Genomic DNA, 18,677 nt, shown 5'->3' on the forward strand with positions numbered 1-18,677 from the left:
CACTACACCTTTTTGAATAAACTAAAGCATGGGTGAGCAATAGCCCCCTGATGCATTTGCCATGGTAACACCTTGACCAATCAGAACCAACTTGCCAATCAATCAGCACCCTTTTCACATGCAGAATAAATCGTAGTTCCCTTTGAAATTTGTCGTTCTTACGTCTGTCCTAATGAGTGCAAGATGAAAAGCTTCAACAGCATATCTTTTTTTTTCAGCAATACTCAGGTTCTGTACTGCCAAGCAACTATCTGTACAATACCTTTTCTCATAACCTATTTTTCAGAATCTGTTGCTGCTTGGAGCAACTGCCATTGAAGATCGTCTTCAAAATGGAGTTCCTGAAACCATAGCAACACTGATGAAAGCTGAAATCAAGATATGGATCCTGACAGGTGACAAACAAGAAACTGCAATCAATATAGGTGTGTCTACCTTCTACTGCGCCACATATACTAGCGTTTTTAATGCCTAACATTTAAATAAAGATTGTAATAGAAAAATCAATATTATTAAATTTGTGTCATTAAATTCCTGCATATTTTTGAAATAAAGGTTCAAGATTAAATTGGGCAAACTGTAGGCATCGATGCCAAAATTATCCTGAATTGATGCATCATTGTTGAGACTACAGAATGAGGGGCAGCTCAATTGAGATTATCTCGACTATAATTGTTAGTATAAAATTATGTAAGCAGCCTTCAAAGAGGTGGAAATGAGTTTGCGTGCCTTAACTGGGTATACCAAATTCAAACTAGGACCTCTCTGGTGAGCTGTAGCAGATAATTTTCTCAGAGGGTCCAAGGACTAAGTCATGATCTGTGAATGCTAATCTTTTTAGTACAGCACTTAGAGGGGTTCTTCAAGGAAAATTTTGGACTCATTCTGTTCCTATCCTCAGTAATCCAGAGAAATGTCATCTGAAGTGATAGGTTGTTCAACAATGTCGCAGTCCTCTACAGAGTTGAAAATTTCCAGTGCACATGAACGAACTGTGATTGATCACTCTAGGTAGAACGGAACAACTGGGGATCAATTTACATGTGAACTTCAACAAAGTCAATACCTCTATCCAAAAGCATTTGGTGCCAGTCCCTTGTGCAAACTCGGCAACTACCAACATGATTTGTTCAGTAACCACATCTGATCAAATGAGTGTTAACAGCAGTGGGAATCTTTAAGAAAGCTCAGACCTAGTTCTGCCCATTATTAATTGCAGTGCCCAAGAATGTACACCTTTGTCCAGAAGTGAAATAGTTGAGCTTCATTATATATGATGCAGAAAGCAATGAACTTCGAACAATTCCAGGTTATCCAAATCACTGGTTTTCAAAAGATGGCTGTACCATACCCGACTCTGGAACATTGAAGATGATGGATCTTTAACACCAGTTATGACTGTTATATGCCCTATAATAATCGACAAAAATGAAGCTTCTTTTTGTTAAGGTCCCAGCTAAGGTTACCCCTGGACAAGCCTGATCCCAGTGTGGGACCCAGCTTGATAGATCCTAACTTTTCTTTGTTTGTTAAGATACGTGGAGAGTAGCCACTGAACAGAGTCACAGGAGTCAGCTGATGAACTTTTAACAAAAGAATAAAACATTTATCCAACAAGAAATTAACTATTTACAATACTCCTTCACCTACAACTACACCTTTACAGATATATACAGATTTGTAAGGATAACACAAGTTACAGAAGTTAGCTTATATTCTCAAGTTCAAAATAAATGCACAGTCCATATGCTAACAGGCATTCTGTGGTCAGACACACCACAATCTGAAACCAAGTGACAAATACCACCTCAACCAGATGCTATGGATCTCTCCTCACCCCCCTTCCCCCCCCCCCCAGATGCTTATCACCGCGAGCCAACCAGTCTCACTGAACTCCATCTTTCACACGAGGGTTTCTAATCTCCACTCTCCAAGAGCTCAGTTGGAATCTTCTCCCAAACCGACGCTTTCTCCCAGATGCCTTCCTCAAGGGTTCACCTCCAGGTTTTCAAACTCTCCTTCCAATCATCCTCTCCCCTGGTCACCACATGCATTTAGGCTGTCTTCCATGCTGTCTCTCTCACCAACTCAGCCATCAACAGTATCACTCTTCACATGTCCATAGCAAAGAGGTACAGACCTTCAGCCGTTTCTTTGGACGTTCTTGCCACTTGCCAGCTGTACTCACTTTAAATTTGCTTTCTGTAACTTTTGTCTCTTTAAAGCTGAAGCTTGGAGCCTTTCTCTGTACCCCTCACTCTTAACTTCACTTAACAGGACCTTTTCCAATTTCCTGTCCTTCCTTGGACTAGAAGGTCAGCTTGGGACTTTCTCTTGTTCCACTCGCCTGGATTTTGGGTGTTTTTCCTTAGCTTGGGACTGGCTATCTGTCCCTCTTCTAGGCTGCATCTCTGGTACCTATCTTCAAAACCAACTGACCTCTAACAGCTTCCAAAACAAACTGCTGTTTTTCTTCTTCTGTATGTCTGTGAGAGGGACCTGCCTCTCTGTCCCCTTGTTGCCAAGCAACAGCCCAGTTCTTCTATTCTTGTTTGCTTAACTTCTCTTTAGGAGCCATAAAACTCTCATTAGAAATGCAGGCACCTTTTAAAGTGAAACTAAAACTCAATTTGACCTTTCTTAACACAGATACAGAAATAAAAATCAAACTTAAACTTTGAGGCTAAAATTCATTCCTAACACCCACAAAATACAAATATAACTTACTTAATTGTCTCTCTTTCCTAACATTATTGCCTCTGAGAACACTGCTTTTGGTATGCTGGAGTTACCTATCTGAAGCTATGATTAGAAAGATTTGTTCAGTTTACAAGATGATATGCATCTTGTTTTTGTGAACCACTTTGTAACATTTTATTATGTTGAAAGGATTATATAAATAAAACACATAAAAAATTAATTTAACTGCGACTAACTCCAAACAGAGAATGGCTGAAGTGCAGATGATTTGTGTTGATTAACGTGACCATTGTCTAAAGAGATGTTTTTCTCTCAGAATGAATTATTCGTACACAAGCTGAAGCATGTCAAGAAACCCTCCTTGGCTTGTGTTCATTCTATGGTGTAATCTGCATTTGTTTCACTTGTATGGCCATCAGTCTGCCTGGCAGAATTTTTCTGATACTTATTTAAAATCCAAATGGTAATAGCCATTTCTCCCTGGATTCTGCTAAAGCCATTTTGATCTGGCTGGCCTAATGTTCCCTAAATATAAAATTGACAACAATATTTATAAGCCTCAATGAGTATCTGCTTCAACATTATTCTGGGCCCACTCCCTGAATAGAATGGAGACTGTCTTCAGCCTCTCTGCAACTTTTTTTATTCGTTCATGGGATGTAGCTGTCACTGGCTAGGTCAGCATTTATTGCCCGTTCCTAATTGCCCTTTTAATTGAGCTGTGTTTTGAAAAAGTAAATAAAGGATCTGCTGCCTCATACCATTGCTTATCTCCAATGTTTGGGAGCAGCACTTTTTAATGGGGGGTTGTGTGATGGAAATCTGGAACCAATGTTTTGTGGTGGGAGAAAGGAATGTACCATCATTAATTAAAATGGAGCAGGAATGATTCCAAGCATGAGCTGGAGACACAGTGCCAGCTTGAACTCTTGGGGAGGGAGGAAAGAGTGCCAAGTTGAATTAGGGCTGTGGGTGGAGAATATCAGCTTAAATGGGTCAGAGAGCGAGTACAGTATAACAAAAATCACCTGCTTGAACTGGGAGGGCAGGAGAAGAAGACTTTCTGTTAAAGGGTGGATGAATTGTTTGCCTTTGTAACTGATAAGGGACAAATGGATGTGGGAAACTAATTGTTCAGGTACCTTTGGGTATTCTTTCCTCACAGACATCACTAACAAACCCAACTCATGTTTACCCAATGTCCATAAATGCATACATTATAACAGGCATCACTGGATAGCAATTAGAAGTTTAAACTTTCTTTCTCTTATTTAATCATACTCCCCCACTGCCCTTCCCACCTCCCACCAAGCCCAGGAATACTGAAACATTGTAGCATTGTACTGGCTGACATTAGCTAACTGAGCATGCTTTGAAGATTGAGCCTGGCACCTTCTTGATATGTATGGTTCAGTGCCTGGATGAACAATGACTTTACCAACTGAGCCATATGAAGATTTCAGTTGAAGCTGCATTGTCAGGATAATGCTGAAAGTTGTTTCTCAGGTCCTGGTGACTTCCATCATATGTTCATACCACTCTAAGGTGGAAAGTTCCCTTTCTCAGTATTTTTTCAAAATATTCACACCTATGTCTAGAATTTGGAGGAAAAAAAAGAAATGTAGTCCAAATATTATTCTGTGACTTTTGTGCTTGTCAATGTTGTATTTAGAAAGGGATTGTGTTATTTTTCAACTGTCACTTGCTTCTGTTATTTTGACAGGTTATTCCTGCAAGCTTGTGTCTCAAAGTATGTCACTACTTATAGTGAATGAAGATTCTTTGGATGTAAGTCATTCCATTCTTTTCAAATCTTGTACAGATTATAAACCTTAAACCATTTATCTCTGTGAGAATTGAAGCCTTTCATTTAGTATTGTAATGCTTTCCATCATTCAGTGGCTACAACATTTTTCATCTGTTGTATTACTGAACAGACATAGAAACTTTAATTGTGAATAAGTTGTGGTAGTATTTATATTTTTTACATTTTGTATTTCTTCATTAAAAAAGCTGTCACCATTGTTGAAGCAACTTAGTGGTATAGTGTTACGACCAGGTGAGAAGGGGATGTACTTAACTAAGCTATGAGCAATAAGGAGCCAATCTAAGAAAGTTTTCTTGAGTCAAAGAAAGAGCAAATTTATTAACCACAAAATCCGAGAAAAATAATAACGCAACATCAAGCATTCGGCACTCATGCAATCATTAGGGCCCACAAGCATACACACAGAGGTATCGGAAATAAGGGGCATTCAAGTCCAATAAAAAAAGGTTAAAGAATATACATTTGCGTCCTTTGATTTCCCTTAAGGAGTAGATTTTTAAACATTGTGGCTGATTTAGATTAGTTGGTTTCTTGGATGCAGTCAGATGAATGAATATTGCAATTATTACAAGATCTTGGTTTGCTGGTAGGTTTCTGGTAGAGTTGGCTTCTTGAGCCGGACAACACGCTTGTTCGAAAAGAGGAAGAGAGAGAGCCCTCAGCTTGTTTCCTTTGCTAACGACTTTCTGGACACTGCCTGTATCTCTTGCAATCTCTCTCTCGTGGCTGGCAGCCTTGCCTTAAAATACTTCACGCATTGTGTATTTTTGGGTAGGTCTGCCTGTGGCAGCTGTTATTTCAATATCCAGTACTTTGCATTTTTAAGGTTTCTTCCTTAGACAGTTATGAGTTTCGATGGGTGTCTGGATTATAGGAAATGTCTCTCTCTTCACACTTCCCTGAGGGTGATTTGTTGGTTCCTCACCTTCAACTTGGAATCTGGCCTTACATTTTTAAGCAGTTTGCTCTGTCTCAGTTCAAATTGCAAAAGTTCCGGTCAGTTGAAAGTTGAAAAAAATCACATTTTCAAAAATAAAGGGGCATAGCCTTGTAACATATACCATCAAAATAAAATGGACACTGTACCAATATGCTATAAGAGGGAGGCTATAAGTGGAGACTAGACACTTCTCCAAATGCAGAGAAGGGCACTCACTGGAAAGGATTCATCTTTGACCTGATTTGGTATCTAGTGGTTGATTCCAAATCTTCATGTCCCAAGTCTGAATCCTAGATTTGATATCTACTCAGACTCTCAAACCCTTCAGCAGTTTACAGGTAGGTTCTCCTTCCCACCTCTTCACCCTGTCTTTTCTCAGTTCTCTACCTGAAACTTGTCTCACAGAAAGGTACCAAACAGACATGAGGTGCCTCGCTGCATTTAGAAGAGAAAGTTGGTGCAGAAATCCTTACTGAGCTGCTGTTAGGCAAATAACAGCTGAGGCACAAATAACAACTTAAGTTGTTCTCCCAGTCCTCAGCACTGCCATGTCACCTAGGAATTGATCGGTGTGGGAGAAATTAGGGGTAATAAAACCTGGGCATTTTGCTCTTTATTAGCAGGTAAATTTACTCAGAAATATAAATATAATGACATGGCCTCAACAAATGCACTTTGCTGGAACCTAGATTAAATTGATATAAGAGCACTCCAATCTGGGAGGAGGTGGGAAGTTGGTCATTAACAGGATTCAGTTCACTGTTTGTGGTCATGGTGAAATTGGTGTCTCAGACCATCCTGCTCTTTTGATGTTTCTGACAGGAGGAAGTGGTGTGAGGATAAGATACAAAGCTATATGAAACAACAAAAAAGTGGACATTTGATACCGAAAATAAATTAACACAAAGGCTTGATAAAGTAGATATTTTGGACCAGAAGTGTAAATAATCTGCTGTTGGTGCTGTATGGTGTCCATAAATTGCTTATTTTGCAGAGCTGGGTGAAGAGTCACTGTGCAACTATTATATTTTGACTGACAGGCTAGCCTGTGTAACTGGCTAGTATAATCACTTGTCTGTGAGCAGTCAGTGACTGAGACAGGTGCAGATAAAGCTTTAATATGCAGATTACACACACATTTACTTGATAAAAACAATACTTGACCTGCATGATCATTTTATCCTCATTCCTTTCAAATGTTAGATTAATGACACCGGAGTGTTGGGAGTTGTTTGACTCTCATATCTTGGTCTTTAAAAAGTTTCATCTAAGTTTATAATTCACTGCTAGAGAATCTGTCATTTAAAATGATGACTAGGTAACTGAAGCACTGTTTTAAAAAGAATAATTTATGGGCAGCTACAGAATATTTTAACGGTTGTTAATGAATCAGCGCTGTAGTCTGAAAAACAAATAGGCATAGTGTGTTGGCTCATGTGACAGCTGCAGTGTGTGTTATTGAGGCTGATTAACAACAATTCCATAGTGATAATCATTTGTAGCATGTTTTGTATGTTTCATCTTTGCTGTCAAAACTGAGGGCCGTAATAAAGAAGATTGGTGATCATTATTATCACATACCTGTAATCTCAGAAATCATTCAACTTGCAGTAGAATAGCATAGCTAAGTTGGTGCTGGAGTGATCAGTGATATGAATCCTTGAATCTCTGCACAGGAATTTTTCAGTTGAGACCATGAATGAGGTGGGTGAGGTCATGAAGAGATCAGACCAACCTTTTCCTGGCATGGAGGAATGAAAAATTAGATGTCAAGTCAGCTGTGCATGCCTCATAAATCTCGGCAAAATGTCGGAGCCAATGTGTCATATCTTCTAACCCACGGAATAGCCTACAGTTCAGGAGACGTACTATGAGAATTTGTTTTCAAATAAAATAAATCACTTAGCAATTACAAAGCATTTTGACAGTTCCACATTACAATAAATGGACATAAAATATTTGACTGTATTTCTCAAAGACCGCATTAAACAAATTGCATTGAATTATATGGAAGCCAGAAACAAAACCAACGCTCTGACAAACTTTGTAACCTAGTATATTAACCAGATATGTCAGCAATGTTCCAAGACACCATTGATTGAACCTGGCTCAATAATAGAACTTGGAGAGACGGACCTTTAACAACAAAAATATCTTGCATTTATATAGTGCCTTTAACATAGCTAAATGTTCCAAGGTGCTTCACAAGAATCTTATCAATCAAAATATGACACTGAGCAACAGAAGGAGCTATCAGGAGCCAAAAGTTTGGTCAAAGGGGTAGGCTTTAAAGAGCATCATAAAGGATGAGAGAAAATTAGAGAGATGGTGTGGTTTAGGTAGGGTATTCCAAAATTTAGGGCAAAGTCAACTGAAAGAACAGCGAACAGTGGTAGTGCGATTAAAATCAGGGATATACAGGATGCCAGAATTGGAGGAACACAGAGATCGTGAAGGTTTGTCAGGCTGGAGAAGGTTACAAAGCTAGGGAAGGGTGATTTTGTTGGGGTCACTACCACTGGGTATCAGATTTTTGCAACTTGGCACCATTATCTCCCAGATAATTTTGGAAGCTATTGCTCCAGCAGATAGGGTAAACTTAATTGGACGGAACCAAAAACAGCCGTATTGATGCAGTTCTTTAAGTGCTTAAACACCTGCAGCACTTTGTCATACCTCTGCTTTAGCTCTGCCTTTGCCAATCTTGACTCATGGCTTTGGATAAATGGGAGAGTTTGCCGCTCCATGTCAGGCATTTGGAGACTCTTAAACATCATTGAGTTTCAGTTGCCTGGCTTATCAGAAGGAGAATTGCTCATTCCACAGACTTCTGTTGTTTAAAACAAAACAAACTAAAATTTAAAATACCTTGAGAGCATTTGGATTGTCCAGTTTATCTTTACTTGTACAGAGAAGCAATGAAGAAAAAAATAAGAAATGCCTTACTGTGGTGTAATTTAGAGTTTAATCCACGAGTCTCTTGTAACGGTGGTGATTTCTGATATATAACTGTCTGATGCTTGAGTGAAGAAAATGGAAGATTTCATGGCCAGTCACAGTTGCTTACCACAAGAAACGAGTACTGTGCTGACTGCAGAGTTTTTTTAACAAGATTGTATGTTATATTTGGATTTTACATTCAAAGTTCTGTTTTTCTTGACAGTTGACATGAGGAGAATTCCAAAGATATTCATAGGAATGGAACAGACCTCTAAAGCCCTGTAATGGCTGAATTTATCATGCTCATGGCTTGTATAATCTTACGAGCCTGCCTGTATTCTGTAAACAATTCAAACGTCTATATGTTATTCTCAGTTATTCCAGCACATCCAAACCAGATGAAGTGTGCCACGTGGCATTAAGATTTAAGCTCCCTTAAACAAACATTGCAAGAGCCATAAACAGTGCAAGTACACAGGTTGCAAAGCAGTTTCCTCTGTGTCAGTACAAATGCAATTAGATAAAGCCATAAGAAAAGTCAATAGAATTTAGGATTTTATAAATATGGACTTAAGGGAGAAGGTCATTTGGCCCTTCGAGCCTGCTCCACCATTGAACAAGATCATGACTGATCTTCTACCTCGATTCCACTTAGAACATAAGAAACAGGAGCAGGGATAGGCCATTCGGCCCTTCAAGCCTGCCCCACCATTCAATAAGATCATGGCTGATCTGCCCCAGGCCTCAACTCTCCTTGTGTGCCAGCTCCTCATATCCCTCAACTCCCCAATATTTCAAAAATCTATCTACCTCCTCTTTAAATACCTTCAGTGATCTGGCCTCCACAACTCTCTGGGGTAGAGAATGCTAGACATTCACGAAGAAATTCCTTTGCACCTCAGTTTTAAATGAGTGCCCGCTTAATCTGTAATTATGCCCCTAGTTTGAGATGCCCCCACTATCCATTTTCCCCACTATCCATTTTCCCCACATCCCTTAACTACCTCAACGCCTAAAAACCTATCAACCTCTGAATTGAATATACTCAGTGACTGAGCATTTACAGCTCTCTGGGGTAGAGAATTTCTTTGAGTAAAGAAATTTCTCCTCATCTCAGTCCTGAAGGGTCAATCCCTTAATCTAAGACTGTGACCCTGTGTTTTAGATTTCCTAGGTAGGGGTGACACTTTCTCAGTATCTACCCTGTCAAGCCCTTTAATAATTTTACATGTGTTAGTTCTTAGCTTCAGGAAATTAAGTCTATTCAATCTCTCCTCATAGGCAATCCCATCATCAGTCTAATTACATTGCACCCCTCTTAGGAGAAGTATCTCCTTCCTTAGATAAGGAAACCAAAACTGCACACTCTACTCCCAATTGTCTAATTGTAGCATTTTTTTAATTCATTCATGGGATGTGGGTGGCTAGGCCACAGAGTTTATTGCCTATCCTTAATTTTTTTTAAAAAGAGTCAACCACATTGCTGTGGGTCTGGAGTCACTTGGATGCCAGCGGATTTCCTTCCCTAAAGGACATTAATGAACCAGATGGGTTTTTACAACAAGCAGCAATGGTTTCATGGTCATCAAGCTTTTAATTCCAGATTTTTATTAGATTCAAATTACACCACCTGCCATGGTGGGATTCAAACCTGGGTCCTGGAGCATTACCCTGGGTCTCTGGAATACCAGTCCAGTGACAATACCACTATGCCACTGCCTCCCCAACCCCTTTGTAACAGAAACTAACATACCATTTGCCTTCCAAATTGCTTGGTATGCCTGCATGTTAACTTTCTGTGACTCGTGTACAAGGACACCCAGGTTCCTTTGTATATAACTATTTCCTCATCTCTCTCACCATTCAAAAATGTTCTTCTTTTTAATTTTTCTTACTGAAGTGGATAACTTTACACTTGGCCACATTGTATACCATCCACCATCATCTTGTCCACTCACCCACTGTTCTAGGTGAGGAAAGTAGCACTGAATAGAGAAATAAAGCACCTCCAACATACGCATCTTATTTAACATCAGTAAAAACAGAAACATGTTATGCCATTGTTCTCCAGATTATTTTGCCATTTATGAAAAAATGCACACTCACACGGCAACAAAGTGCACCCTGGTCATTCTGCTGAGGGGGGATGTAGGGGAGTAGTGAGAATTTGTGGTGGTAGTGTCAAGCAGCCTGAACCCTTAAAATGGCTACTCTAGCGTTAATCATTGCAAATGTTTTCATAACATTTTTTAAAAAGAGCTGTAGTCTTTAGAAGAATGTTCCTCTTAGTTTTCAAACTCCTCAAAAAGAACTTTATTGAGATGATGACATCAAATTTTCAATCCTACAATTTTTTTGGATGCTGCTTCATGGGCAGTTCATTTACGTCAGGATTTTTAAGTTTGCAAGGTTGAAATTCTGATCAATATATTCCCTTATAAGATGTGATCAATTCAGTGATGAGTAGCAGGATACAGATTATAGAATTTTCTCCATGCTGACTGGCCTGCTGTGTATTTCTTGCATTTTCTATTTTGTTTTAGTTTTCTAGTATTTGCATTTTTTTTTATATATGTTTCATAGTATAGTCTGTCAGCAGAAGTGTCAGCATGCTACATAAAATAGCTTTACAGAAACTGCCCAATTTTTATTTATGTTGAAATCTCTGAAAACTGAAGTTGGCTAATGCCTATAACGGAAAGTTGATTTGCACAATAAGTTTTACACCCAGACAGCGAGTCGAAAATCCACCCCCAGCTGTCTTACTCAATGACTTTATGGAGGTATATTCATTCTTAGATTTTGAGTTTACAGATTTCCTGTAAAGGTCACTATTTTATGATGGTGGAATAACTCCAATTCTGTTTTTATTGCATGAGATTGTTCTCAGTCTTTTGGCTTCTAACCTATCTGTTGTCTGTCCCTTTGTTTAATCTCCTCATGTTAAAAGGTGGTACAACTTTCAATGGCAACTGGTTAGCCTCCATTCTTCTCTTGTGTCTGAGGCATCCTTTCCTCTTTTTCCTCTTTCTTTTTCACTGCCAAATCTCCTCTGACATTTAACTTCTTTATTTGTGCAGCTTGTTCATGCTTTGATCTTCCTCATACAGAAATAACAACATCAATTGGTCAGCCTATTCAGATTTGTTCATGCTGTTGTTTCTGGTCCATTAAAAGCATTAGAATATATTCAGCAAATGGTATACTCATCAATCTTTATTAGAATTTTTTTTATTTTGACAATTCATTTCATGTGCATTAAGGTGAGGAGTTGGAACTCCTTTCTACCCAGTGTCAGCATTAGCAACTCCCCAGTCAAGAACAGCTCACAACTGTATGTTTATCTTATGTAAGGAATCTCTCAACTAATTTAGTTCCAGAATATCAGCAGAAAGAGATCTTTATAACATCATCTATTTCCTGTGTTATCTGGAATCCTTGAATTTAATAAAGAACACAATCTATCTTGGGTAACAGAACAAGCTAGCACCTGTTTACATGTGCTGTGCTTTGAGGGGTAACTATAAACATGATAAACTTTGCCATAAGAATGGTGCAACTTGAACTACCATTATTATAGTAATTGAAAGATGTAAGTTATGATGGGACATGATATATGTACAATCCATTGGGAGGCAGGCTATTGGAGATTCTGTTTACATCAGAAATTGTGGCCAAAATTGAAGATTGTAGTTTGGAGACACTGTTGGGCATATGTTTTTCAATGAGCTGTGAAATGACTTGAACTTTTCTCGTGGAAGTGAGAAATGAGCCTCTGGTAATTAATGGTTTCTCCTACATTTTCAGACAGGCTTCCCCTTGGGAATATATGCTTAGTTTCAAGTGAGGTATGCTTAAACCATTATAGTACATGTCCCTAGAGATAAAATACCAGAAATGTGAGGTAACCACTGTTTGCACAGAGTAGCAATGGGTAAGGTTCTTTTTGGGTGGGGGGCATCAGTGGCAGGGGAAATACATACACTTCTGAGCTACCTCTCTTGCATGTTCCCTGGCCAAATGGTTTGTTTGAAGATGTTGAGATGGTTCATTGAATTCAATGCTTCTAGTTATTGATAGTATTGGATTACAGAAATGAATGCTTGTTTATAAGAATGGCATAAACTTGCTGGTAGTAACGTTTCCAGATAACCCTTTACCCTGTAAATGATCATAATGATGATGCCACCTCTTAATCTTTGATATACCATTAAGTAGCGCATACAGACTGGACTTTAAAAGCCATGTTTTTTTTTAATGTTTCAGATGCTCTCTTGGTGCACCGAAAGATCCCACCTTGTATCTCCCATTTAGAACAAGTTAGCTGATCCTAGCAGGGACTGCAGTTAAGGGACTACAATTACTGGAGTGGGCAAATCTATTTTTAGGAGCAAAATCCTAAAATTCTGCAACATAAATAAACCTTACTTTATTTTCATCTTTTTAAACACAGGTCACCCTGTGACTCTCTCACAATAGTGTCCTTTTCAATAAACATAAGCAAATACAGTAATTCTCAAATTAATTTTAAAACCAACTCTACCAGAAAAAAAATTGAGTTGGTCGTGCCTCTGTAGCTAACAATGCAGAAACTAGTATTTTTTTTTAATAAAAGGTTTCTATCCTTTCCTTCCATGTCCTATTATGTTTTTCACATGAAGTGCCCAGTCTGCTTCTGATCAATGGTTGCTCCCAAGATGTTAATAAAGGGGGAACTTGGTATTGGTGGTTACATTCAACGTCAAGGAGAGATGGCCGAGTTTTCTTTTGTTTGTATCTTGAAAGGCATTTTACATTTTTTTTTTACACTTTTTGCACAGAAATTACAACAAAGAAGCAGGCTTCTCAGCCCAGCCAATCGTAATTGGTGTTAATCCTCCAAATGAGCAGTAGTCAGAAACCTATGTGCCTTCCCTGTTAGAGTTTATTTTTATCTATTCTTAAAAGTTGACGTAGTTATTTCTTCAAACACTAACTCTGAAAGTGCAATCCATAGCCTCAGAATCCTCCGTATCAAAAATGTTTCTCCTGCCCCCAGCTGCATAACAGCCAGCATGGTGTGTGACTGCCTGTCTGACGGATGATTCTGGCTAAGCCTGAACATTCTTCACCTCGGTGTTAACAAACTGGAAACCATCCTGTTTGGCCCCTGCCAGAAATGTTTTCCTTTAGTCACTGAACCCAACCCCCTAATTATTTCGGCTGAACTTGACTTGAGTGCATCCTCAATGGCCTGTTCAACCCTGAAGTGAGCATCAAACCCCCACATCTATTCAATCACAGAATTATCGTAGCACATAAGGAGGCCATTTAGCCCATCGTGTCTGCACAAGCTCTTCAAATGAGCAATTCCCCCAACATCTCCCCATAACCCTGCACATTCTTCCTTTTCAGATAGCAATCTAATTTACTTTTGAGTGCTTCAATTGCACCTGCCTCCATCACACGCATTCCAAACATTAACCGTCCACTGCATGAAAAAGTTTTTGCTTATATCACTTTTGCTTCTTTTACCGATTACTTTAACGCTGTGCCCTCTCATCCTCGATCCTTTCATGAGTGGGAACAGTTTCTCCCTATCTACTTTGTCCAGATCCCTCATGATTTTGAATATCTCACTTCCTCTCAGCCTTCTCTCCTCCAAGGAAAACAGTCCCAACTTCTCCACCCTTTGTAACTGAAGTTTCCCATCCCTGGAACCATTCTTGTGAATCTTTCCTTCAGCCTCTCCAATGCCTTCACATTCTTCCTGAAATGTGGTGCCCAGAACTGGACCCAGTACTCTGGCTGAGGCCGGACTAGTGTATTATACAAGTTTAACATAACCTCTTTCCTCTTGTACTCTATGCCCCTATTAATAAAGCCTAGGATACAGTATACTTTATCAACTGTTCTCGTAAACTGCCCTGCCACCTCTAATGACTTATGCACATGTACGCTCAGGTCCCTCTGCTCCTGTACCTGCTTTAGAATTGTACCCTTCATTTTATTTTAATTAAGATTAATGACTCCCGCCCCTGAAACTTCACCTGCTTATGTCTATATCTCAACTCCTCCAGTGCCAAAATTCTCCCTCACACATTCACCATAAAGCTTGATTTCTGTAGTGCCTAATATACAAATTCTAAATGCAGTGCAATAACTGGAAATGACTGAAGCTATCATCATGAATGACAGCTGATTTGTAATTTTCCCTTATGATAACCTCCATATAGTTGTTCTGAATTCTGCTTTAAGATTGATTATAAAGGGTATTAGCAGTATTGGTTTAACAGTAAGGAAGGGGAAAGAACTTGGCACATATATAATGTTTTTCACATTCTTAGGATGCCCCAAATCGTTTAATAGGCATGAATTACTTCTGAAGTACGTTCACTGTTATTTGAAAGGCCAGACAATACGCACACTACGAGCTCCCACAAAAAGCAAAGAGATAAATCACAGATTAATCTACATTTGATGGTGTTAGTTATGTAAAAATAGATTATCAATCTCAATGTTAAGAAAATGTGTATTATGTGGTGTGGTGTTTTCCAACTGCATCCTGAAGCCAAGACCATTTACTTAACTTCCAACAAACATCATTTTGCCAGAGGGTAATCCTTTGCTTTACCCTGCCCACTTAGGAAATAGGATAGCCCTTCATAAAAGTAATTGAAAATTGCATAGCAGCATGGAAGCCTATTGTGTTCAACTATTGTGATTGAAATAATACATACTTTGTGATAATTTCTTTCTGCCTCTAATATTACAGAAATTACACGCAATTGGGGTTAGTGTTTCTAGCACATTGACAAATTGATGCAATGTGTTTGACTTCCCTGAGCACTTTTGTAATTTGAATGTTATTTATTTAGGTTGCAATCACGCAGAGGTAAATAGATTTGGTATTAGGTTTTCCTGTAATATATCTAGTATTTTGTTCACATTTCAGGCTGTGAGACAAGACTGACTTGCCTTCTTACAAGCCTGTATTATTTTATTGGGTGAGTAGAGTTTGAATTATGGGCACTGCACCTGTTGCCCAGGGACTAACTGTTTCTACAGCTGACATTTAATGAGTCCTCCCGCTACTGGGGGAGGGAGGGGTGCAGACAAACAATCGGACCAACGATTTTCCATTCTCTCAGCACAGATTGATTCTGACATGCGAGTCCTCCACATTCATCTTTTGTCAGCTTTATTTGAGCATGCTTGAGAACAGGTTTCTACCAGGCTAGTGCACATTGAAGCTGCTGGCTTGAATTTCACTGCCTTTCCGGAGTCGTGAGCTTAATTACCAATTAAAAAGATTTTTGAAAGAAACTGAAGTACTGTGGCACTCGAACAGCTGGAACACTTAGTTCTTAATTAACAGAACATGTAGCACACCTACTTTGAGAAAGAAAAGATTAAAACCTATTGCATGAGAGTTTAATGGAAAAGTCATGCAACTAGCCTTAAATGCTAATAATGTGAATAGTAGTATTGATTTTCCATACATTAATGACAGTGCACTATAGTCTTTTAAAGTCTCTCAATTACTCTGAGAAATAGTTCTGCACACCTGTTTTGTATTTTAATCCTTTACCTGCTTCTATTCTCTAAGAGATATCCTCCATCCTTTCCTCCCTTAGCCAATGCACTGAGCCACTCCTCATCCTCAGTAATGTCAGTTTCCACCTTAGCTCACCTTGCCCTCTCTCCTCTGATTTCATTGTCCTCCCTCCCTAACCATCTCCCTCCATATAAACATTTCTATTCATATGCACCAACACCCCTTAATTTTGTGATTGCACGTGGACTCTACTCCCTTGGTATCCATCACAGATGAGGCCATTCCTGAGCGCTTCCTTGTATTTCTTACAAACCACCTCCCTCTACCCACTTCCAACCCCAATTTCACTTCATCCACTGCCACAGAAACTATTCCCATGTCACTTGCAATTGCTTCGTCTTTGGCCTTCCATTCATCACAATATGTATGCAGCTGTTCATCTGCTCAACAATTCCTATTCCTCCACCTTTAGTGCCCTCGTCACTAGCAAAATATTTTATCTCTTTCATCCCAGTTATTGCTTCTGGTATGGCTGCCAGCTTTCATTCAAGTCCAAGGAGTGTGTAGTATATCTGGTACACAACTGCCTTAGCTATCCATCATCTAACCTGGCTAGACTACATAAAGAACTACCAGGTCTCCTGCCAAAATCATCGCTACTCCAGGATCATCTTGGAGAGCAAAGATAACTTCCAGTTTCTTTTCTCCATTATCAACAATCTCCTTAAATCTCTTTCCCATGCCCTCTCCACTTTCACCTCAAACAGTAAGTGCGAGAAGCTGATGAACTTCTTTGCCACCTAGATTAGTACTATCCATTTTGCTACCTCTGCTGTTTCCCCATTTCCCTTAACCCACTGAACTCCTGACCTCCAAATGTCCCTCACCTGCTCCCATGCTACCTGACATGTTAATAGAATCTTTTCCTCATATAGTGATCCCCACCCCTTTCAAAACTGAGAAGCTTACTTATTTTGATAGCTTTCTAGTTACTTCTCCTTTAACCTGGCTGCTATTGCAATTTATCTATTTTTACATCTAAAACTCCTCAGCCAGGTCTGTTTTCATGCATTTGAATTCAAGTCACAGGCCCAGATTTTGCGGTAATAATGACAATGAAACTGTCAGCGGTCACTATCATTGTGCCACCAAAACTGACAACAGCGTCTGGAGTCTGCACATACACAGAGTAGCGTGGAAATCCAGAAGTTGCCAGCAGTGATTCTACACTTCTCCAGGCTGTTGACGCACCTCCAGACTGCAGTCAATAGGAAAATCTATGAATTGACAAGAACTTCCGCTCTAATATTGTTAATCTTGTAAAAACCCTTGAAAATATTATAACTTGTTGAATGAAATATAACTGGATTTTTAACATCTTCACAATTACTATCTCCCTGGCCCTGAAAAGTTAATTTTGTGAATGCCTAATTTCTCCATTATGATCAAAAATTCCACATTTTAAATTTTTTAAGGAGTCCGTTTATCTTTATTCTGCTGGCTGAAAATTTAGAAGCGAAGGATACTAAGTGCTTTTAGCTTCCTGGCTTGCCGTGTGTGAATAATTCAATTTGAATGGCTGCTTACCTGCTTGCTGACATCACTGTTGCTGCATGTCAAGAGATCCTCTTGACTTGGTGCCAGATTTAAATTGTCATCGGGAAAGGGGAAATCCATGCCACAGAAATTGCTAGATCTTTTGAGGGCAGCATCCTTCGAGATCCAGCAGTGAGCACTGTTGCTTCGCTGCTGACCCCAAAATCAAAACCACAATCTATATTCTCAGTTCACACTACAGTTTCGAATAGTACACTGATTTGGTTTTAGATAGCTTTTACAAACCTTTGTGATTTAGTAATCCATGCAATTACCCAGATAAAGTCATTATGTTCAACCTTTTGAATAGGCCTCTTAATCCTTCGATTTCTTTTGAAGGGCCTGGGTTTTATTTATCTTACTTTGCAGCTGGCTTCTCCTCTGTTCTGATATGGTTAACTTGAATTTTTTTTTTTACCATTCTTGATTGGAGAACACAAATTTAAAGTTGTCACAGCTTCTTGAAATGCCATCACTAGACCATGTAACAACAGATTTTGATGCTTTCAGTTTCTGTCGCAGTAGTCCTGACCATGGGATTTATCAGCATCATTGTTGCCTGAGTTCATGTTGCAGCATTTCAAAATCCCTCTCCAGGCCACATCTAAAGCAATAAAGTGAAATATATCTATGATGCCATCTATTAGGGCAGCAAGATGTGGGACTATCCATACTAAAATAGGTACAACACACAGCTAAAGTAAGTAAAATGCAGAGAAAAAGACTTGTAATTGGTTGTTGGATTGTTGTAGACTAATTCCATAGTTATTCACTTTGATTTTTCTCCCTATTGTGAGAGTAGAAAACAAGTGGCCATAAATATAAGATAAATAAAACTAATAAATCCAATAAGGAATTCGGGGGGAATTTTTTTACCCAGAGAATAGTAAGAATGTGAAAACTAGCTATCGCAAGAAGTAGTTGGGGTGAATAAATAGATAATTTCAGGGAAATAAACACATTGATAAACACTTTCCCCCTCTCCTTCCAATATGTCCCCTGTCTCCTTGCTTTTTTCTCTTCGACCCTCTCTGCCTTCTATCTTCTAATATATTTCTCCTCATCACTTCTAAAATCATTGAATCCATACAGCAGAATGGCTGAAATGGGAGAGTTGAAAGATTTTTTGGGGATGA

The 18,677-nt window shown here is 39.0% G+C and overlaps 1 protein-coding gene and 1 long non-coding RNA gene across 4 annotated transcripts in view; one reads left to right on the forward strand and one right to left on the reverse strand.

Annotated features, from left to right (window-relative positions):
• atp8a2 (ATPase phospholipid transporting 8A2) overlaps positions 1–18,677 on the forward strand; it is a 624,855-nt gene that overhangs the window by 260,418 nt on the left and 345,760 nt on the right. For all 3 annotated transcript variants that reach the window (XM_078545400.1, XM_078545401.1, XM_078545402.1), the window contains 2 exons: positions 287–425; positions 4,424–4,488. In XM_078545400.1, coding sequence (XP_078401526.1) covers positions 287–425; positions 4,424–4,488 — 204 coding nt within the window. The remainder of the gene's footprint in view (positions 1–286; positions 426–4,423; positions 4,489–18,677) is intronic.
• LOC144682753 (uncharacterized) lies at positions 4,843–17,668 on the reverse strand. The gene is made up of 3 exons (XR_013577098.1): positions 17,533–17,668; positions 7,050–7,209; positions 4,843–5,495 (listed from the first exon to the last, which is right to left on the reverse strand). It is a non-coding gene; the product is annotated as an uncharacterized LOC144682753 (long non-coding RNA).

This window comes from Cetorhinus maximus, chromosome 7 (assembly GCF_964194155.1).
Source record: "Cetorhinus maximus chromosome 7, sCetMax3.hap1.1, whole genome shotgun sequence".
NCBI classification, from domain to species: Eukaryota; Metazoa; Chordata; class Chondrichthyes; order Lamniformes; family Cetorhinidae; genus Cetorhinus; species Cetorhinus maximus.